General features: G+C 42.1%; 1 protein-coding gene and 1 long non-coding RNA gene across 2 annotated transcripts; both read left to right on the plus strand.

Moving 5' to 3' along the window:
* The first annotated feature begins 1,581 nt into the window (after nucleotides 1-1,581).
* LOC132327006 (uncharacterized) lies at nucleotides 1,582-9,617 on the plus strand. Its single transcript, XM_059845675.1, has 4 exons — nucleotides 1,582-1,860; nucleotides 1,932-2,209; nucleotides 7,561-9,567; nucleotides 9,606-9,617. The coding sequence occupies exons 3-4, from the start codon at nucleotides 7,690-7,692 to the stop codon at nucleotides 9,615-9,617; spliced, it is 1,890 nt and encodes a 629-aa protein (XP_059701658.1). The 5' UTR covers nucleotides 1,582-1,860; nucleotides 1,932-2,209; nucleotides 7,561-7,689.
* Nucleotides 9,618-9,622: 5 nt separating this feature from the next.
* LOC132326698 (uncharacterized) lies at nucleotides 9,623-10,970 on the plus strand. The gene is made up of 2 exons (XR_009486314.1): nucleotides 9,623-10,800; nucleotides 10,872-10,970. It is a non-coding gene; the product is annotated as an uncharacterized LOC132326698 (long non-coding RNA).
* The last annotated feature ends 8,692 nt before the right edge of the window (nucleotides 10,971-19,662 follow it).

Below are 19,662 nucleotides of genomic sequence, written 5' to 3' on the forward strand. Positions count from 1 at the left end.
AAGGGTGGGATTTTGGTAACACCCGTAGAAGGGTCAATTCATTTTCTCCAATTCCTTACCTCCAATTCCTTTCCTTTACAAAGTCAAAAATGTCTGTCTTGTGAGGACTGCTTATCTTTGCTACTGAGGCAGGCTGTGAGTATGCTCACCAGGACTTCTGGTATGGTTTGAAAAGTATGATACTGCATTTCTTGAATATTTGGAAGAAGCCAAAAGATCAAGATGAATTCAGAAAGGAAACAGCTGATGGCTTACTGGCTGCTCAGCATCTGCTTTCATCAACTCAAAAATATCATCATTTGATACATGTTCCACTAACATTCATTTGAATTCAGAACTCTTACCTCACTTTGCCTTTCCTTTACCACCTCAATCTTGCTCCACACTAAAAGGTATGAAGCACTTTCATCTAATTATTTGACTCACCATAAAAATTGTCCTGACTGGCATTTTTAAAACACGAGGAGCTCACAGAATGCCTTTGACATTAAACCTTTATGCATTTGAAGGGATATCTCCAGGTTTAAGAGTTGGGAGGGCAGAGGGGAGGAGGGGGGGGCTGTTCTTTTGTATGTAAATTACTCAGATAATGACATAAAAACCTAGAGGATACTATTCACACACACCAACAAACTGCATTTTTCCTGTCTCTGTAAACACAACAGTGTAAAATCCTGAAGCTGCTCTAAAGTTCAGAGAACAGAGGGATGCTGATCCTTATGATCATTAGCATACACAGTAATAACTCTCTTAATACACTATTATAATTTTCAGTTTAAAAATTGATCCCTGTCTAGACAGGTACTAAATCTCTGAAGCAGTAGTTTGCAGTACATGAAGGGTAAGTTGTACAGCTCAACTTTAAGACTGGCCATTTTCCTCCTTTACTGTAATACTGTGAAGTAGAGATATACACAGAGCAAATGTGAAACACTGCAGGAGCAGGAACAAGCTCTGAATTCCTTAGTGATTCCCTGATTTTTCTGGTCCTTTTACTATCCCTGTTGAGCAGTCTAGGCAAAGGTGCTTATAATTGTGGCAACTCCATAATTTCTAAATTTTACACCATAACTGCCAACCTCCCCCTCTGCCATCTGCTTTCCCCCCTCTTTCTTCCTTAGAGCACAGCTGCCAGCATTGTGTCTTCAATATTCTGCACAGAAATGAGGATGATTCCAGCTGGGATATTTGGGGACATGCATAAATACAGTAGTTCCCTCTCTTGGGCTGAGCTCAGATCTTTTGAGTCCAGCCAACAAACTCGAGTGACTCCAATAAACTCTGCATCCAGATTAAGGTGGCTCAAGAAAGAGCAGAGGTGGGGAAGAAGTTAACAACAGCAGCAGCAGGGACAATCAGGCAGAGCAAGCCCAGTGCTCCCAGGCACTGCATCTTGTCAGAATTGCCAATCTTGGTAGGAGACAAAATGAATTAAAACCGGCTTCTCACAGATTTTTCTTCATGAGGGTCAAATTAATTTACCTGCCCTTCAGCACAGTCATTGCCCTCTTAACCCTGTAATACATGTGTAAAAAAGTGTCACTTTTTCATGGTCTGGGAATTAAATTACTACAATTGTTGCAGAAATGATTGAAAATTATATTCTAGTTAACAGATGCCTAGATTAGTGAAACAATATAAAGTTAGCATAAGTAGCAGTAGTTATGCTAAGGCCTCATAGGCCCGGTAAACTTCAAGTGAACTTTAGTGCTTTAGTGCCAGGTAGATCGGAAGATGTATTATCTAGAAAATGTACTAAACCTTATCTATGGAATGCACCTTTTGGCTGAGTAACGGATGTCAGGGTGTACCTAATAAATCTCTGTATGCTATCTCTAAAAGTGTGCAGGGAGATGTTGGGTGTATCATGACGTTGATTAAAAATGCTTAGCAATGCACATGGAGTAAATGAAGCAATCATGTTAAGAAAGATATATAAACCCTGTAAATTCTGTGGCAAATTGGGGCTCTGACTTTGGACAATAGTCCTCAGGTCCCCAGGGCCCTCAATAAAGCACCGCATAAAACAACTTTGTTGTTTTGTGTCTTTCTACTCGGATCGGGCAACAGTTTTCTGGCGACCGCGGCAGGACTCCGAAGGTGGCTGGGGCGGTTCACGTCCTGATCCACTCCACGCCGGCACCGAGGGATTCTCGGGGAGTCATCGGTTCGTGCCCGACCCCTGCGCCTGTCGGACGACTGTGAGGAGGTAAGCCCGAAGGTGCTTTATTTCTGATATTGGTATTGGGGTGCCTGTCCATAAGACGAGGTTGTAATCCTCGCAGGATTGGGCTAAGACGTCTGGTTGGGAAGCCTAGGCGCCGGCTGTCAGACGCGGCGAAAGCTGCGCAGGTCCGGCACTTGCCACTCGCGGCGACGAGAAACGGCAAGATTGGTTTTGGTTGGTTTGGTATCTAATAATAATCACGCTGTTGTTTTTGCTGTTTATTTTTGCTGTTTATGTTTGAAATAATTGAGCTATTGATATTTATAGTTTTGCTGGTGGTGCTTGGTGTTGTATTTGCTGTTTGTTTTTGCTGTTTATGGTTGGAATAGTCGAGCTGTTGATATTTATAGTTTTGCTGGTTGTGCTTAGTGCTGGTGTGTATTGGTGGTTGCGGCTGATTGCTGTAAGGTTATTGAAGTAAGATGCCATTTAAAGCGTTTAAAACTATGGCCCAGTCTAACAATAACATACCGGGAAATACTCCGCTAGGTTGCTTATTGAAGCGGTGGAGGAGTGAAGGATTTTATCAGGATTTGGAGAAGGAAAAGATGATTGATTATTGTAATCATTGGTGGCCGGAATATGAAAGGGTAGGACCGGAGTGGCCGGTGAACGGGTCTGTGGATTATGAGGTGATCACTCCTTTAATGCAGTTTTTAAGACGAAATGAGAAATGGGATGAGGTGCCGTACTTGGATTTATTCTATCTCCTAAGGGAGAAAAAGGAGTGGCAGAAGGAATGTGGAATAATGGTTTTGGAGTTAAAGAATGCGGAATGCGGAGGGTGCAAAGAAAAATCTAAATGTACTCAGTGCTTGGCTTTAACCTCCCGACTAGAGGAGGATTTATCCCCGTTCGTGGCTCCAAGTGTTCCCTCAGCCCCTGCTCCGGTTTCCCTTTCTTCATACCCGCCGCTACCTAGAGATAGTAGTAGCGATGATAGTGAGGAGGAAAAACCGGGGGAAAGTAAGAAGGAACGCAGAACTATAAAAATACAGCCTCATACCCCCTCTCCCGGCCCTTCTGGAAATGTGCAAAGAACCCCTCTTGCGAATAGGACAAGGCAAGGGCGAAGAAATCTTGGGGAACCCAAGTTAATAGCTCCCTTGAGGGAAGCGGTGGGACCCCAAGGGGATAGGGTACTGATAAAGGTGCCCTTTTCCCCCGGAGATCTGGTTATTTGGAAGCAGTCTGCAGGAAGCTATCGGGAGGATCCAGAAAGGATGGCGCGGGTGGTAAAAATGATAATTAGAACGCAGAACCCGGACTGGAATGATTTGCAGGTGTTGTTGGACACATTGATGGATTCCACAGAAAAGGAGATGGTTTTAAAAGCAGCAAAGGAGAGAGCTAGAGAGGCTATAAGGTTACAGTTAGCAGAAGGAACTGTTAATGATTTGGTCCCGAGTGAAGATCCGGGATGGGATCCGAATACAAGCGGGGGTATGAGTGCAATTAAAGAATACCAGGAATTGTTGCTGGAAGGGATCAGAACCGGTATGCCCAAGACATTGAATTGGTCTAAACTGTATTCAGTAAGGCAGGACAAAAACGAGTCCCCATCAGCATTCCTAGAGAGACTGAAGGAAACTGCCAGAAAATATACTAATTTGGAAGTAGAGGATGAGCCAGGGAAGCTACAGCTTGCATTAATCTTTATGGGACAATCTCAAGATGATATCCGAAAGAAGTTACAGAAATTAGAGGGAGAGGATACCCGCAACTTGGATAAAATGCTGGAGGTAGCCTGGAAAGTATATAACAATAGGGAAAGAGAGACTGCCAAGAGGCAGCAAGCAGGGATTCTAGCAGTAATTCAGCAAACTGGAAATAGAGGGAGGGGTAGAGGTGGATCTATGCGGGGCCGAGGAATGGGTCGCGGTAGGGGAGGATTTCAAAATACAGGGGGACGGGGACAAGTTCTGGGACCCAACCAGTGTGCCTTTTGTCGCCAGATAGGCCATTGGAAGAACGAATGTCCAGTAAGGAATGGGATGAACGGGGTGGGAATGAATAGCAGTATGCCAGCAAGCTACCCGATGACTCCAGGAGATGTCGCTCAAGCTATGGTCCTGGGAAACTATCAGAATCAGAGCTGACTAGAACAGGATTTGAAGGTTAGGTTAGAAATCGAAGGGAAAGAGCAGGAATTTACTATAGATACTGGGGCCACTTATTCGGTTTTAAATAAACGATTGGGACCAATCAGTGACACTACAGTGCAAGTAGTAGGAGCAATGGGCCAGTTGGAAGAAAGGCCGTTCCTACAGCCATTAAATTTAAGATTTGGAGGAAAAGAGTTAGATCATCAATTTTTATATATGCCCAATTGCCCCAAGTCACTATTCGGAAGGGATTTGCTATCTCTTTTGAATATGAAAATTCTGTTTGAGGATGGAAGAGTTAAAGTAGAAGTCCCTGAGGAAGAAATAGCCAAATTATTTGTGATCAAGGAAGTAGAACCCACCCCTATCCCTGAGGAGGTGGAACAGGCTGTGGTACCATGGGTATGGGAGACAGGAGTCCCGGGGAAGTCCAAAGCTGCTCAACCAGTAATAGTGGAATTAAAAGAAGGGGCACAACCTGTAAATATAAAACAGTATCCTATTAAACTTGAAGCCAAAAAGGGGGTCGCTCCTCTCATAGCCCAATTTTTAACACAAGGAATACTGGAAGAATGTGAATCAGAATACAATACCCCTATTTTCCCCGTAAAGAAGCCTAACGGTAAGTATAGATTGGTACAGGATTTACGGGCAATTAATAACATTGTTAAGGATATTCACCCGGTGGTTGCAAATCCATATACTCTGTTAACATCTGTGTCTGAAAAATTTAAATGGTTCACTGTGATTGATTTGAAGGATGCATTCTTCTGCATTCCCTTGGCATTGCAAAGTAGGAAATATTTTGCCTTCGAATGGGAAAGCCCAGACACCGGTCGTAAGAAGCAACTCACCTGGACGAGAATTCCCCAAGGATTTAAAAACAGTCCCTCGATATTTGGGAATCAGTTGGCAAAAGAATTGGAAGGATGGCAGATGACTGAGGTAAGAGACTCACCGTCCTCATACGTGATTTTGCAGTATGTCGATGATATTTTTCTAGCCACTGAAGAGAAAGAACTGTGTTTGAAACTTACAATAGCATTGTTGAACATGCTGGGCCAGGCTGGATATCGAGTATCAAAGGAAAAAGCACAGCTAGTAAAGGAAAGTGTGATTTACCTGGGTTGTGAAATCATTCAGGGTCAGAGACGGTTGGGAATCAACCGAGTGGAGGCCATTTGCGCCATCCCGCTCCCGAGGAGTCATCAAGAATTAAGATCTTTCCTGGGGATGGTAGGATGGTGTCGATTGTGGATTCCGAATTTTGGGTTATTAGCAAAACCATTGTATGAGGCCCTGAAGGAACCACAGCTGAACTGGGACAGGTTAAGGAAGAATGCCTTTCAGAATTTAAAGCAAGCCCTGAAGGAGGCCCCGGCTTTAGGGCTCCCGGATCTAAGCAAGGACTTTCAGTTGTACGTGAACGAGAGACAAAAATTGGCTCTGGGAGTGTTAACTCAACGGATCGGGTCATGGAAACGCCCGGTGGGATACTTCTCGAAACAGCTGGACACAGTTAGTGCTGGTTGGCCGTCGTGCTTGCGGGTGGTTGCGGCCACGGTGATCCTCATTCAAGAAGCCAGAAAATTGACAATGGGCAAGAAAATGGAGGTATTTGTGCCCCATATGGTACTGGCTGTTTTGGAACAAAAGGGGGGGTCACTGGTTATCATCTAGCCGAATGCTGCAGTACCAAGCCATATTGAGAGAGCAGGATGATGTAGAATTGAAAATAACTAATCATATCAATCCAGCAGAATTTCTCCGCAGTGAACAGGAGGAAGGGGAATTGGCGCATGATTGTGTGGAGGTTATCGAGCAGGTATACGCAAGTCGGATGGATCTTAAGGACACACCACTAGAAGATCCAGATTGGGAACTGTTTACGGACGGATCAAGCTATGCGGAAAGTGGTACCAGGTATGCAGGGTATGCCGTGGTGACTGTTCATACGGTGGTAGAGGCAAAAGCTTTACCTCCTGGCACCTCAGCTCAGAAGGCAGAGATAATTGGGCTTACACGAGCCCTTATTCTGAGTACTGGAACGAAGGTTAACATTTGGACCGATTCTAAATATGCCTTCGGGGTAATTCATATACATGGGGCATTGTGGAAGGAGAGGGGACTACTCAGTTCACAGGGAACTTCTATCAAATACAAAGAAGAAATCCTAGCCTTGCTGGAAGCAGTACACAGGCCGACAAAAGTTGCGGTAATGCACGTAAGAGGACATCGGAAGGAGGAAGGAAAAATTTATCGTGGAAATGATTTGGCAGATGTGACAGCTCGAAAGGTGGCACGAGAGGTATGGACTCAGATGGCATTAATACCTGTCAAGGTAAGCCCAGTGAATCCCTTCCTAAACCAGGCACCCAAATACACAACAGACGATGAGAAGCTGGCAACGTTATTGAATGCACAAAAGAACACGACTGGATGGTACGTGACAACAACGGGACAAGTAGTGGTACCAGCAAAAATAATGAAAGTCATCCTTGAAACAGAACATAACAAATGCCATTGGGGTGCGGAGATGCTCGTAAAATTCTTACGGAGAGAGATAGTTTCGAACCAGATGTTAACACTTGCAAAACGGGTGAATGCAATGTGCCCAGTCTGTTTGAAAAACAATCCGATTGTCAGGAAACAAATTCAACTGGGGAAACTACAGGTAGGACCGGAACCAGGAGATTATTGGCAGGTAGATTTTTCCGAGTTACCAAAAGCACAGAATTTCAAATACTTATTAGTGTATGTCTGTACCTTTTCAGGATGGCCAGAAGCCTACCCCTGTAGGACAAATCAGGCTAAAGAAGTGGTCAGGACATTGCTCAAGGAGATAATTCCCAGGTTTGGAGTACCTCTAGGGTTATCGTCAGATAGAGGTCCACATTTTATAGCTGGAGTCGTTCAAACAGTAGCCAGGATGCTGGACATATCATGGGACTTGCACACACCTTGGCGACCTCAATCAAGTGGTCAGGTTGAAAGAATGAATCAAACATTGAAAGGGCAAATTAAGAAAATTTGTCAGGAAGCTAAAATGCAATGGCCGCAAGCATTACCGTTAGCTCTATTGCGAATTAGGATAAAGCCCAGAGAGAGGTTGGGAGTAAGTCCTTATGAGATTCTATATGGGAAACCTTATCATGCTACTGTACTGAAGGGAGATTTGCATGTACAAGGGGATCAAGTGATATTTAACTATGTAATGTCACTAAACAGAACTCTCAACAGCCTACGGGGAGCCCTGCAGTGGAACCGACCTCTACCACTGGAGAACCCCGTCCATGACATCCAGCCTGGTGACCGAGTGTATGTGAAAAACTGGTTTACTGATCCACTGAAAGAAACATGGGACGGTCCTTACCAGGTGATCCTGACGACATACACAGCAGTAAAGGTGGCGGGAATCGACACCTGGATCCACTACACTCGAGTCAAGAAAATTCCAACACAATGGGAGGCTCAGATGGTCTCCCCGACGCGAATGATATTTCGCGCAAAGCCGCATTCTTAATTATTCTGTTACTGGTAATGATGAAATTGATACCTACTCAAGGTGTTGTGGTTGTTACTGTTTCAGAATCTGTTGTCGGAATCATGGAAGGGATGGATGTGAATCTGACCTGTGCTGTTACCAATGACCAGAAAGCTGAAGCCCGAGATTTACGAGTATTCTGGAAACAAGGAGCTGGGTACCCCAAGGCAAGTTTTACTACCGTTTGGGATAGGGATGCACAGAAAGGAAATACCACATTACAATTAAAGCAAGTAACCAAGGAAGATATGGAAATCTATATGTGTATAGTGCAAATTAAGTATAGCTTTGACTATAAGAAAATCAAATTGAGGGTGGTATCTTGGAGATTACGGGAAGGAACTGTCTCTCAGGAATCGGTGTCAGTTAAGCCAACATCCGCTATTCAAGACATTTGGGACGGTCCCCCGTTAAAGCTCAATTGCCCATTCACGCTGACAGAAGCATGTAAACAAGATGTGAAGGTTAAGTGGTGGAGAGAACAACAACAAATGTGGGAACAAATTGACCAGGGGGTGAGTTGGTGGAAAGTAGGGGACAGAGGAATTGGGTGGTTAAACATCTCGGACCCTAAACAAGGCATGGATGAAGGGCATTATCTGTGTTTAGTTATGTGTGGATTAGATGCAGACTATGGTATCCGATCGTCAATAGCTAAGGCACATTTGGGAGAAAGGGTTAAAGCAACACGTGGAATATTTCGAGCAGTACGGAACAAGGCAGTCATTCTAGTCTGTAAGATAGAAAGAGATGTACAGTTTATTGAATATGGATGGTGGTTTAAGGGAAACAATATATGGGACAAGGAAGGGAAATATCGCAGGGAAAAACGATCAGACCAAACTGTCATCCTTATAATCAAGGACGTACAGCCTGAGGACGAGGGATATTACTGGTGCTGGATTAGCAAGGATTCTTGGTGGGGACATTCAAGGACGATAGTCTCACTCACTCGAGGGAAACCAAGAGGAGTAAGAGAAACCAATATCACTATTCAAAATGAGCAGGAACAAGAAAATCTGATAGTAGGATTGATCAGAGATTTTGGGACAGTACAAAATGTCTCACGAATCACAGCATGTCTTCCGCTCCCACAGGCAGCTGGGGAACCTATTCCATGGGGAGTGATTCCGGTCCCAATGCCTCCAACAATACAAGGGAACATGACAGTTATGTGTCAAATGGAGGTTGTGGAGAAGGAGGTAGTAGAGATTAAAGAAGGCTATTCCCCTGTATGGAGATATTCATCAATTTGGGATTGTCGGGAAAAAGGAGGTAGATACGAACCAAAACCTGGATTGTATGGAAGATTAGGAAATTATGGTTGGTGTTTTGATAAGCAAGACCAACAAATCAAGAGGAAGCAATTATCCCGGGAAATGCAATGTCATAATATGACACAAGAACAGCCCATATGGGACCACTGGGAGGCAATTTGGGGTCCAAGTTTGCTGGAACACTATAGTTATATTGGGCCTGTTGATTGGTGTGTACAGTGGTCAGGAAGTAAAAACCAATCACATGACGAAGTGTCGGAGATATATACCTCAACTAGAGAGAGGGTGATAACAAAGGAAAACTGGAATTGTACAGAAGTTTATACATGTGATACTCCAGGGGATCAAATTAGCCTAGTCCCGGTAAGGGTCCTTTTGAAATGGGGATGTGAATGTAGGAAATACAATCATACAGTACCAAGCAAACCCCTTATGAATAGATTTTATGGAAGGGTCTCCTGTAGAACAACTACACTCAGAAGTCCAGGAAATTTGGTGTGGGTAATGGAACATGGACAGTAGACCACTCATCTCCCTTTGGACGGACCAGTGACACAAGTAACTTTGGGAATACCAACGCTATGTCCTTTGTGGAAACAGTCTAAGTTAAGGGAATCAGGGACTAGGAGAAAGAGAGAAATTGATGATGATTTGAATTTATTAGGAGATGAAGATCAATGGCATGAACCAGACAGCGGGGTGAAGTTTGGATGGGCATTGGAATCTTTGTTTGCACCAATAGCTACATATAGAAATAGAGAAATGTTGTTTAAGCTACTGGGACAAACAGAGAGACTGGCAGTAGCAACTAGAAAAGGGTTCACTGATTTGAACTTACAGTTGCAGGCTACTTCCCGTATGACTCTCCAAAATAGAATGGCTCTAGATATGTTGTTATTGAAGGAGCATGGAGTCTGTGGGTATTTAAACAAAAGAATTGACCACTGTTGCATCCATATCCCAAATGTAACAATCGAGGTAGAGAAGGATATCTCCCAACTAGAAATAGTGGAATCTGGAACAAAGGAAATTGAAAAGGAGGCCCAGCACAATTGGATAGGAGCCTTGTTAGACTCAATGGGGCTTCAGGTTTCTGGTTGGATATCGTCAATACTGCAATATATATTGTTGTTTGTGATTGTACTAATTGTTGCTTGGATAGCATATAAGTGTGTTTTAGGAATAATAACCAAGGAAACAAGACGAACCCGAAGATTGGTAAAAGCTATAGGAAGAAACTACGGATTGGGAATTCCCCCGCCTAAATACGAAGAGGTGGCCCTTCCTGCCCTTCCTAGAAGAACCGAAGCTGAAGGTTGAGCATCCTTGCAGAAGATCTGAAGAATGCTCAAAAGGGGGGACTTGTTGCAGAAATGATTGAAAATTATATTCTAGTTAACAGATGCCTAGATTAGTGAAACAATATAAAGTTAGCATAAGTAGCAGTAGTTATGCTAAGGCCTCATAGGCCCGGTAAACTTCAAGTGAACTTTAGTGCTTTAGTGCCAGGTAGATCGGAAGATGTATTATCTAGAAAATGTACTAAACCTTATCTATGGAATGCACCTTTTGGCTGAGTAACGGATGTCAGGGTGTACCTAATAAATCTCTGTATGCTATCTCTAAAAGTGTGCAGGGAGATGTTGGGTGTATCATGACGTTGATTAAAAATGCTTAGCAATGCACATGGAGTAAATGAAGCAATCATGTTAAGAAAGATATATAAACCCTGTAAATTCTGTGGCAAATTGGGGCTCTGACTTTGGACAATAGTCCTCAGGTCCCCAGGGCCCTCAATAAAGCACCGCATAAAACAACTTTGTTGTTTTGTGTCTTTCTACTCGGATCGGGCAACACAATAAGGGTCAATTCTATCTCTGTCAGACTTAATGTAATATTTAGAGGTCTCTCAAAGGCTTTCCCCAATTGAGCACAGGCAATCTGTGAGGCTGAGTTTGCTTAGACCTGGACTACAGAGTAAAAAATTATGACAAATTTTCCTATGTTTTCATTTGTCAGGAAACCTGAGAGGAAATAAATATTTCAAAGAAAATCTGGGTTTTTTTTTTTCTTGTACCTCATTAATAGCATTGCCATTTAAGTTCAAGGCAGTAAAACCAAATAAACCCACTGAAATAACTGAGATGATGCTGAGGGTCAAAAGTAACGTGTAAAATCTTTGCCCATGCCACTGATTCCTATATTGTAAATAACTGACATTGAGGAAAGCAACATGATGGAGAGAAGGTGATTTTTTTCAGTGAAAACATGATTGAACTCAATATTTCTGTGAAAACCAAGAACTTTTTGCGAGGGAACCACAAAGATTTCACGAGTTTAGGCCTATAATACATTTCTCTACAGTATATTTGTTTAAACTAAAAATCTCTTAGACCTCAGTTTGAGTTGATGGAGGGATTTTCTACTTGCAGAAAACATTCTTAATGCAATATCTCTGTATCTTGATGGTATTGTAGGGATCTCATATTTTACACACTTTTTTGTATACAATTCAAACATTCTTGTGTGAACAAAAACTTATTAGGAAGACTGCCTATCCTTGAACAGCCAGTGTATGTATAACCTCCAGCTAGACATATTGAACAACACACTCCCAACCAGATGTCCAATTCTCCCAGCTGCTTATGCCATTGTTAATCTAATTGTGGTGGTTACCACCACAAAAGGCAATTTTCCCAGGAAAACACAGATCAGCTTCACCCACCTCAGAAAAAAAAATGTAAAATTACTGAATAAGTCTAGGGAATTCAAGGTAATGCCATTAGAATGGCTGAGAAGGAGATTAAAAAATTTAATATGCTAGGAAGAAGTGATAGGAGAGTGAGCCAGTCTGCACCATTTTGAGCAGCACTTCTATGGGGCTGGTGTAATTAATAGTCAAGAAGCTCATGCAGGCAGCTAAAGCAGGTTTTGAGGAAAACACTGTCCTTCACTGAGCTGCAGGGCAGTGACCACCTGCTCAGGGCCAGCAGTAAAGACAGAGGGAACACTTTTATCTCAGGCCATTACAGCTCTTTCTCTGCAGTCACTGTGCATTTTAATGATTGCTCTTTGACAAACAGCAATTAGTATGCTGAAGAGCTGACAGACACCTAGAGAAGGAGTGTTTTTCTTATCTGTCTGAAGGAAAGGAAGGAGTTAGGAGTGAGTTGAAATCTCCCAGAGAAGATGGAGAGGTACAGGTCAAAAAGAGAGAATTTTAAAAGGCAACAGGGAATGGGAAAGAGATCATAGCAATGAACCTCTGAAAAGCAGGAAGCAAACTTTGTACAAGAAGAGAAAAGAAACTTTAGATGGGCTTTACCAAAGAACCAAAAAGGCAAGCAGAGGTCAGGAAAGATGGGTGTGCACGTGATGCTGCAGCAGCCTCCAACAGGTTCATAAACTTTACCCAAAGGATGCTTTAATCTGTATGACAGCAGTGAAAGGAAAATAGATGTGTGCAGGCTTCTCTTTGTGCAGACAAAGCAAGAGGCAGTGGTGCTTTCAAAACTGCCTGTTCCTCTATTGGAAACTTTGTGTCTGTCACAGACCCCAACCTGCCTGGAATTGTGGATTAAATGAGCTCAGATTAAGAAATCCAGGAGTGCTCTTTTAACAGTGACATGGTTGTTGTACTGGGGGCTCCACTCTGGCTCTTTCCTGGCCCTTACATTCCTTGTAATTTCTTTTTTTTTTTTTACTTTTCTGATAGTCTGACACGCACACGGTTAATGCTGACTTAGTGCTTTCAGCTGTACTTCAGCAAAACACAGAAATACTTTCCAAATCCCAGGAAAACCCAGAAGACACCTCACAAGAGCCTACATGTGATGATTTTGTAGCAATTCAGAGTCACTTAATCCTTAAAAGCCTTCTTGAAAAAATTTCTTTCCTGTGAGGTTTTTTTTTTCCAACTTTTTCTCTTTAAAGATCTTTCTACTGTTCCTGGAGATCTCTGTTTCCTCCAGCCTCCCCAGCACAAAGAGAGAACCTGTCTGCTGCTACCTGCCTTGCAGTGAGGCACCTGGCACATGTGTAGCAAGTTAATGTGGTTCCACAGGTGATGTGGTTCAGAAATCAAACATGCTGATACTTTCAAAACATTTAATTCAGCCAGAGCTACGTAATACAATGCCTGTGATAGTTTTGTAGTAAAAATATTTATTCTAAATTCCACACTAGTATTTGCAGTGCAGAGACTTTTGTCTGAGTCCTGCAGGTACACAAGTAGGTGCCCACCTTTACATGGGTGGACTGTCCTTTAGGGTGCACCTGCACCTGTCTGGTTTTAGCTCAGACCAGGAGGATTTAGTAAATCTCCCAGATTTCCCCATTTTCTGTGCCTTGGTTCATGTGGTGGAGAGATTTTTCAGAAGATGGACCCCATGGGAGCCCAGCTGCCAAGCTGGTCCCAGCCACACCTCTGTTTCTGTTTCTGTTTCTGTGCATGGGCACCTTGTCATTCTTCACATCCTCCAGGATGGCACACAAGGGGTTCACTCTAGTTCCAGTTTGAGTTTTGCAGGAATGAGGCTTGGAATGAGGAACCAGGAATAAACTAGGCTGTGATTTGCCCCTTGTTTGTCCTGGTGGAGAGCAGATTTCAAGTCCTGTCCTGGAGTTCTTGGTTCCCAGGGTATCAGAATTGCTGTGCACAAATTCCCAGATCAGGAAAGAGAAACCTGCACTCTGTGCTTAATTCCCTGTCACTTCCTATTCTGTGTCTGATTTCTCAGATCTGCCCCCAGCTCTGCATTTCCCTTTTGGGCTGAGTTTGCAGCAAGCCTTACAATACTGTAAAAATACCAGTCCACAGATATTACTGGGACAAAAACAATTGTGCAGCCAAACAGCAGCACATATCTGCAGAGTAAGGTATTGCTGTAATTGACAGCACTCATTATTCAGGATTTTTAAAATTTTATTTTCTGCAGAGGTAGATTTATTTTCATCCTTTGTGTCTTGAACAGTAACTCTTTTCATTCTAAATTTTTATAAGAGAGACATCCAAATTTTCTTTTATTTAGTTTCAAATGCCATTAGCAATACCATTTTACTCATTTGTATTCCTTATGTAATAAGATAAAAGTAAGGATAATATTATCAAGGTATTTCCCTTTACATATCCCTTTTTCAGCTGGGTTAGGCCATAGTTGATCTTCCATTTAATTCATGTCTGGGTCACACAAGCTAAGATATACAGGTAAAAATGAAAGTGACCCCCTATGTCATTTTCCACAGGTTCTCACAGGAAAAGACCAGGTTTCCATCTGTTTTCTCGAGGGCCATAACAGAGTTCCACCACAAAAACAGCTTCCCAGTCTTTGTAACTTGATGGGCCTGTAATGTGTGGCATTTAGGTGTAAAACTCACATTTGCCTTATGGAATTGCACTTCAGTCAATCTCTTCTAGATCCACATCCTATTAAAATCCTATTACAAGTGCCAATCGCCACGCAAGAGTTACACAGAATTAGTTAAACATGTAAAGGAGCAAGAATAAGATGTAACCCTGGATATTACCATTTGTTTGAGAAAATATAACGAGGATGAACAAACCAAACCAAAATTATTACTGATTTAGTTTCCCACAAACAGTGACAGCCACAAACATTGCATCTGTAAGGCTCTCTGAGGAATGCAGCACTTTAACTCCCTTTCCTCCCAGCTTGAGACAGGTTGTCAAATTCAGCTCTTTACACTGTTTAAACCCCAAGCAATCCTTTGGACTTATGTGGGTTTCATTTCAGCATTGCACAGCTGAAATTCATTTAATAACCCAAAAGAGACTTGCAGTGTGCTTTTCTTCCCTCTCCAGTTTAACTGCACTAAGTCTGAACATTATAATCAAAATCCCATATCACAGCTTGCCTTTGAGCTGTTTGAAATGGAGAATGAGTGAAAAGTACCAGGGCATGGAGTGCCATGGAAGAACTAACCTGTGAGCAATTCAGGAGTAATTTCTTTACAAGAAGGGCATTATGGATTAAATTGCTTGGGGCATTCAGGCAGTGAGGCAGGCAAGTACCATAAATCAGCTCTGAAATATAAACTGGGCAATTGGAAGTGGGAGTAATGGCAGAGTTTGAGCTCACTGGTCAGGGATGCCATTTCTGCTTGGGATAAATAAATGTTCTGATCTGAAGGTTCACAATGGCAACTGGGGAAGCAGAGGGAAGACCTGGGGCTGGCCAGAGGAGGAGGAAATGACATTTTTACTCTGGGTGTATTGCACTCAGCTGTGAAAGAGTCCTGTGTAAATACTGCCAGATAATTAATTCTGCATGTTTCTTTTGTAAGGCTTATGTTTCCTTGCTCAGTTCTCATCTTACTAGAAAGTCAAGTAGGGGAAGTTTTTTTTTTTTTTTTTTTTTTTTTTTTGTGGTTTTATATTTTATTTTTATATTAAATTTGGAGGACATCATCTTTTGCCCTTTCAGCTCAGTAATCAAATCCCAGAGCATGGTACATTACCTTTCTGGCCATTTGGTCATGGTCAGTTATAATTGTCATCTCAACCATTCAGCACCTGCTCAGATGAGTAATGAGTGGGTGTTAGGAAGAAATCAGACTTTTTACTTCATGTGGAGCTCAGTCCAAAACTTTAAAAAGGAGTCATTCAGGGAAAGGCACGGCACAAAAAGCAAATAAAATATAACTGAGAAACTATCTGAGGTGTGTTCAAACATTTGAGTGAGGAATTATAAGAGGAGTGTATAAACACAGAAAAGACATGATAATATTTCTATGACAATATAAAAAGAACTCCAACTGTTAAATGTGAAATAACATATGGACATACAGCAGCTCCCTTCCTTTCTCCAAATCCTAATGTTGTGTTTTAACTCCAGCCAGTGGTGAAGTAGCATACAGCTGCTTGCTCCAGCTTGGTGGGATGGGGAGGACAATCAGAAAAAAAAAAGGCAAAGACCATGGGTTGAGATAGGAAAAGTTTAAAACCAGAATTGCAATAAAATAAAATAATAGTGATAATGATGATAATAATAATAATAATAATGTAATGACAAGGAAAACAACAAAGAAAGAGGAATTAACCCCAGGAAGAACAAGGGATGCCCTTACTATGCCCCATTATGGATTCTTGTGCATCTCCTCACTGTCAGAGGATGGGGAAGATGAAAATTCCTTCCCCTAGAATAAGCTCTGCTTAGTAACAACCAAAACATCAGAGCGTTACCAACATTACTCTCATTCTGAGCCCAAAACACAGCATTGTACCTTCTGCTAGGAAGAAAATTAATCTATCCCAGCTGAAACCAGGACAACTAACCAAGCTCTTGCAGCATTAGAATAATTTTTTCTTAAATATATGTCTGTTTGCACCATTGGTCTTTGAAAATTTAATATACTTTGGATGTGTTGACTTCAGACTTAAACTCTAGGCCAACCTAGAACCCAAAGAAATTTCATTCAAGCTCTACCCTTGAGTTGGTTCCCGACCATAATCACTGAAACTAAAAACACCAAGCAGGAAAACCCAAGTCCTGTTGTTTCAGTAATGATGGATCATTCTTAGCCTTGCACAACTTTGAATCCTGAGGCTGCTTGCACCTTTTTCTCCCCAAAAGTCTTTTCCTACTTTTGTTGTCCTTTATCCAGGAAACTCACACTCTAAATATGTCTGAGGTTGGGCTGCTTCCTCCTGCCTGCTGCTCAAAGGTTTGTACATTCAGCTTCACCTGGAGCTTTCCCACAGGCACATTCCTGCTCCTGAGCAGAGTGTGACCAGCATGAGGGAGTTTCTCACAGAATCATAGAAGAGTTTGGGTTGGAAAGGACCTTTAAAAGTCATCTAACCCAACCCCCCCAGCCATGGGCAGGGACACCTTCCTCTAGATCAGGTTGCTCAGAGCCCCATCCAACCTGACCTTGAAAGTTTCCAGGGATAGGGCGACAGTCACCTCTCTGGGCAGCCTGTCCCAGTGTTTCCCCATGCTCATTACAAGGAAATTCCTCCCTATATCCAATCAAAAATAGGCCACCTTTTAGTTCAAATCCACTATGCTTTGTCCCAGTGCAACAAGTCCTGCTAAAATGTCTGTCCTCATGTTTCTTTTATCATGAGAAATTCAGCACATGCACCTTAACTCACCTCATTCATAAAGCTTTTCCCAGAGTTGACACCTCAATAAAAGAATTAACATTAAAAGTGATATTCTAAATTACCTTGTCTTCCCCTCACCCATTTACTCATACAACTATTGTCAGTTTGGAGGAGGGGCAGGATTGCTGCCAAACAAGATTTTCATGCAAAAATTGTGATAAACAGCCTGACAGTGATGACACAGAATGTGAAATCCTTCACATCTGCTTTCCCCAGCCCTCCCTTTGCTGTCCCCAGGGTGCTCTGCTAAGTGCTGGCTGCTAGATGAAGTGTAGCATGAGGGTATCAGAGTTTTGATGGAAGTTCACCTCTCTGAGAATTAGAAGATTCCTCTTCACTTAGCTCTGGGATGTGAGCAATAAAGTGGGGATGGCTGAGCCTTCCCCAGGAGCACAGTGCACAGCCTGGCAAAGGCAGCCTTTGTTAACCACTGAGTTATGCCACAGATGCATAAGCAATCACAGCTCAAGGGCTAAAGAAACACGCTATAAATTCTTATAATTATTTGTTATGACAGTAAGCAGAGAGGAGCTTAAATGCAGGAAGTACTTATGGGCTGGGAGGAGAGCACAGAGGCTGCAGCACTGCTGACCAAATGCTCCACGGGCTGGGAGGGAGGATGAGCAGGCTCCAGGGAGCCAGACAGAAGAAATTGCTTCTTCTCTCCTCTAAGATGAGCACCTGTCACACAGCCAGGTGCTTTCTATTTGTGACCCCTCAAAATCCACCTCCCTTTATGCCCTGGGCACAGCATCAGACACACAGCCCCTCTCTCTGCCATGGTTCTTGTCAAGGTATGGAAAACGTGGAAAAACACAGAGCTGATCTCTGCTTCCCTCTGCATCATTTCCTCTCTGTCCCAAAGGTATTGGTACAGCCAGCAGGACTTCTTCCTCCTCTACATGTCCAAAATAAAACAGACAAAAAAGTGCTCCACACTGAATACAGAGGAGCAGCTTTGGGGCACAGATTCCAAGTTATATATATATATATATATATATACACATTAGTGCTGAATTCAGAGGAGACCCAGACTGTGAGCCAGGATATTTTATTTTTTTTTTCTAAGGAAGGCCTTTCTGAAAAAAAAGTAACTCTGAAGGAAAATATCTCTTTCCACTGATCTGTTTTTAATGCAGGAAAATCTTGTAGCCTATAATCAGTTTCAACAAATTTTAATATTTTGCAAGTACACTATTCAAGTTTTCTAAATGAATCCCTTCTTTAAATCAATATTTTTAACTCAAATAAAATCTAATTACATAATTCAGAGGTTTTTAAACATTAAATTCCTGTGTTTTGACAAGACCAGTTCGTTTTTCATTTGGATTTCTGTTTGAAAACTATTTGTGGATTTTAGCTTTTTCTTCAATTTCAGACAGATTAAACATCAGCATTTTAATTATTATTTGCTTGAAAACATCAAGGAAATTATTCTTTCATTGGTTTCCTGAAGAATTCCTTCATCTTGTAGGGCAACCACAAAAGAAATACTCATTTTACATAGTTAAGAGCAGTAAAATTTATTAGGCAACAAGATGGCAGGGAGAGATTTCTCTCCCTGGTAACACTGCAAGTAAAAGAATGAATTACCTCTGAATCTACAGTTAATTGAGATACCATGGAGCACAGCAAAATGAATGAAATTTAAATCTGCAGGGTATGATTTGCTGCAGTTTTTGTCACATTAGTTCTAGATAAACAGAAATTATTTATATGTGAGTGTGTATACATACCCTTGTATGAGTTTACATACCCTCACATACACATATTTATTTAGCTCCTTTCTATGATACGTGCATTCACACTTTGTATACAGCAAATAATTTCCATTCCCTTGAAGTGCACCACTCTGGAGCACACAGAGGTCTGTATTTTTATGGTGGATTGACAGTAGGACTGATTGTACATAATTAACAGAGCAATCACACTGCTGCCAGCCTGGAGAATTATATACTTGCCATGCAGAAAATGAGTCCATATTGCACAGCAAAGGGCCTGAGCATGGAGAGCAATTTGGGTTTACTGAGGAAAGAATGGAAATTGCTTACATTGACAGAGATGCAGCAGTCACTAACAGGCTTTGGGTCACAGAGGACTGCCTTGTTTGAACACCATTTTAAGGGGAGGACAAATTTAAGCAGCAGAATTCCACAGAAACAGCAGCTGAGCCTGATGGTCTGGAATGCTGTGATTTGCTGCAGGGGTGGGATGGAGTCCCTTCTTATGGGATGTGCAACTTTCTTTTCTTTTTTGTCTTTTGCAAGCTTTTTTCCAATGACTGTAGATACAGAGAGCAGAACATCTTAAATCAGTGAATGACTATTTAGGTGGGTTTGGTATTTCCCTTTATAACGGGACTGAGGAAAGCTTCAAGCTAA

This window comes from Haemorhous mexicanus, chromosome 4, assembly GCF_027477595.1.
Source record: "Haemorhous mexicanus isolate bHaeMex1 chromosome 4, bHaeMex1.pri, whole genome shotgun sequence".
Lineage (NCBI taxonomy): Eukaryota > Metazoa > Chordata > Aves > Passeriformes > Fringillidae > Haemorhous > Haemorhous mexicanus.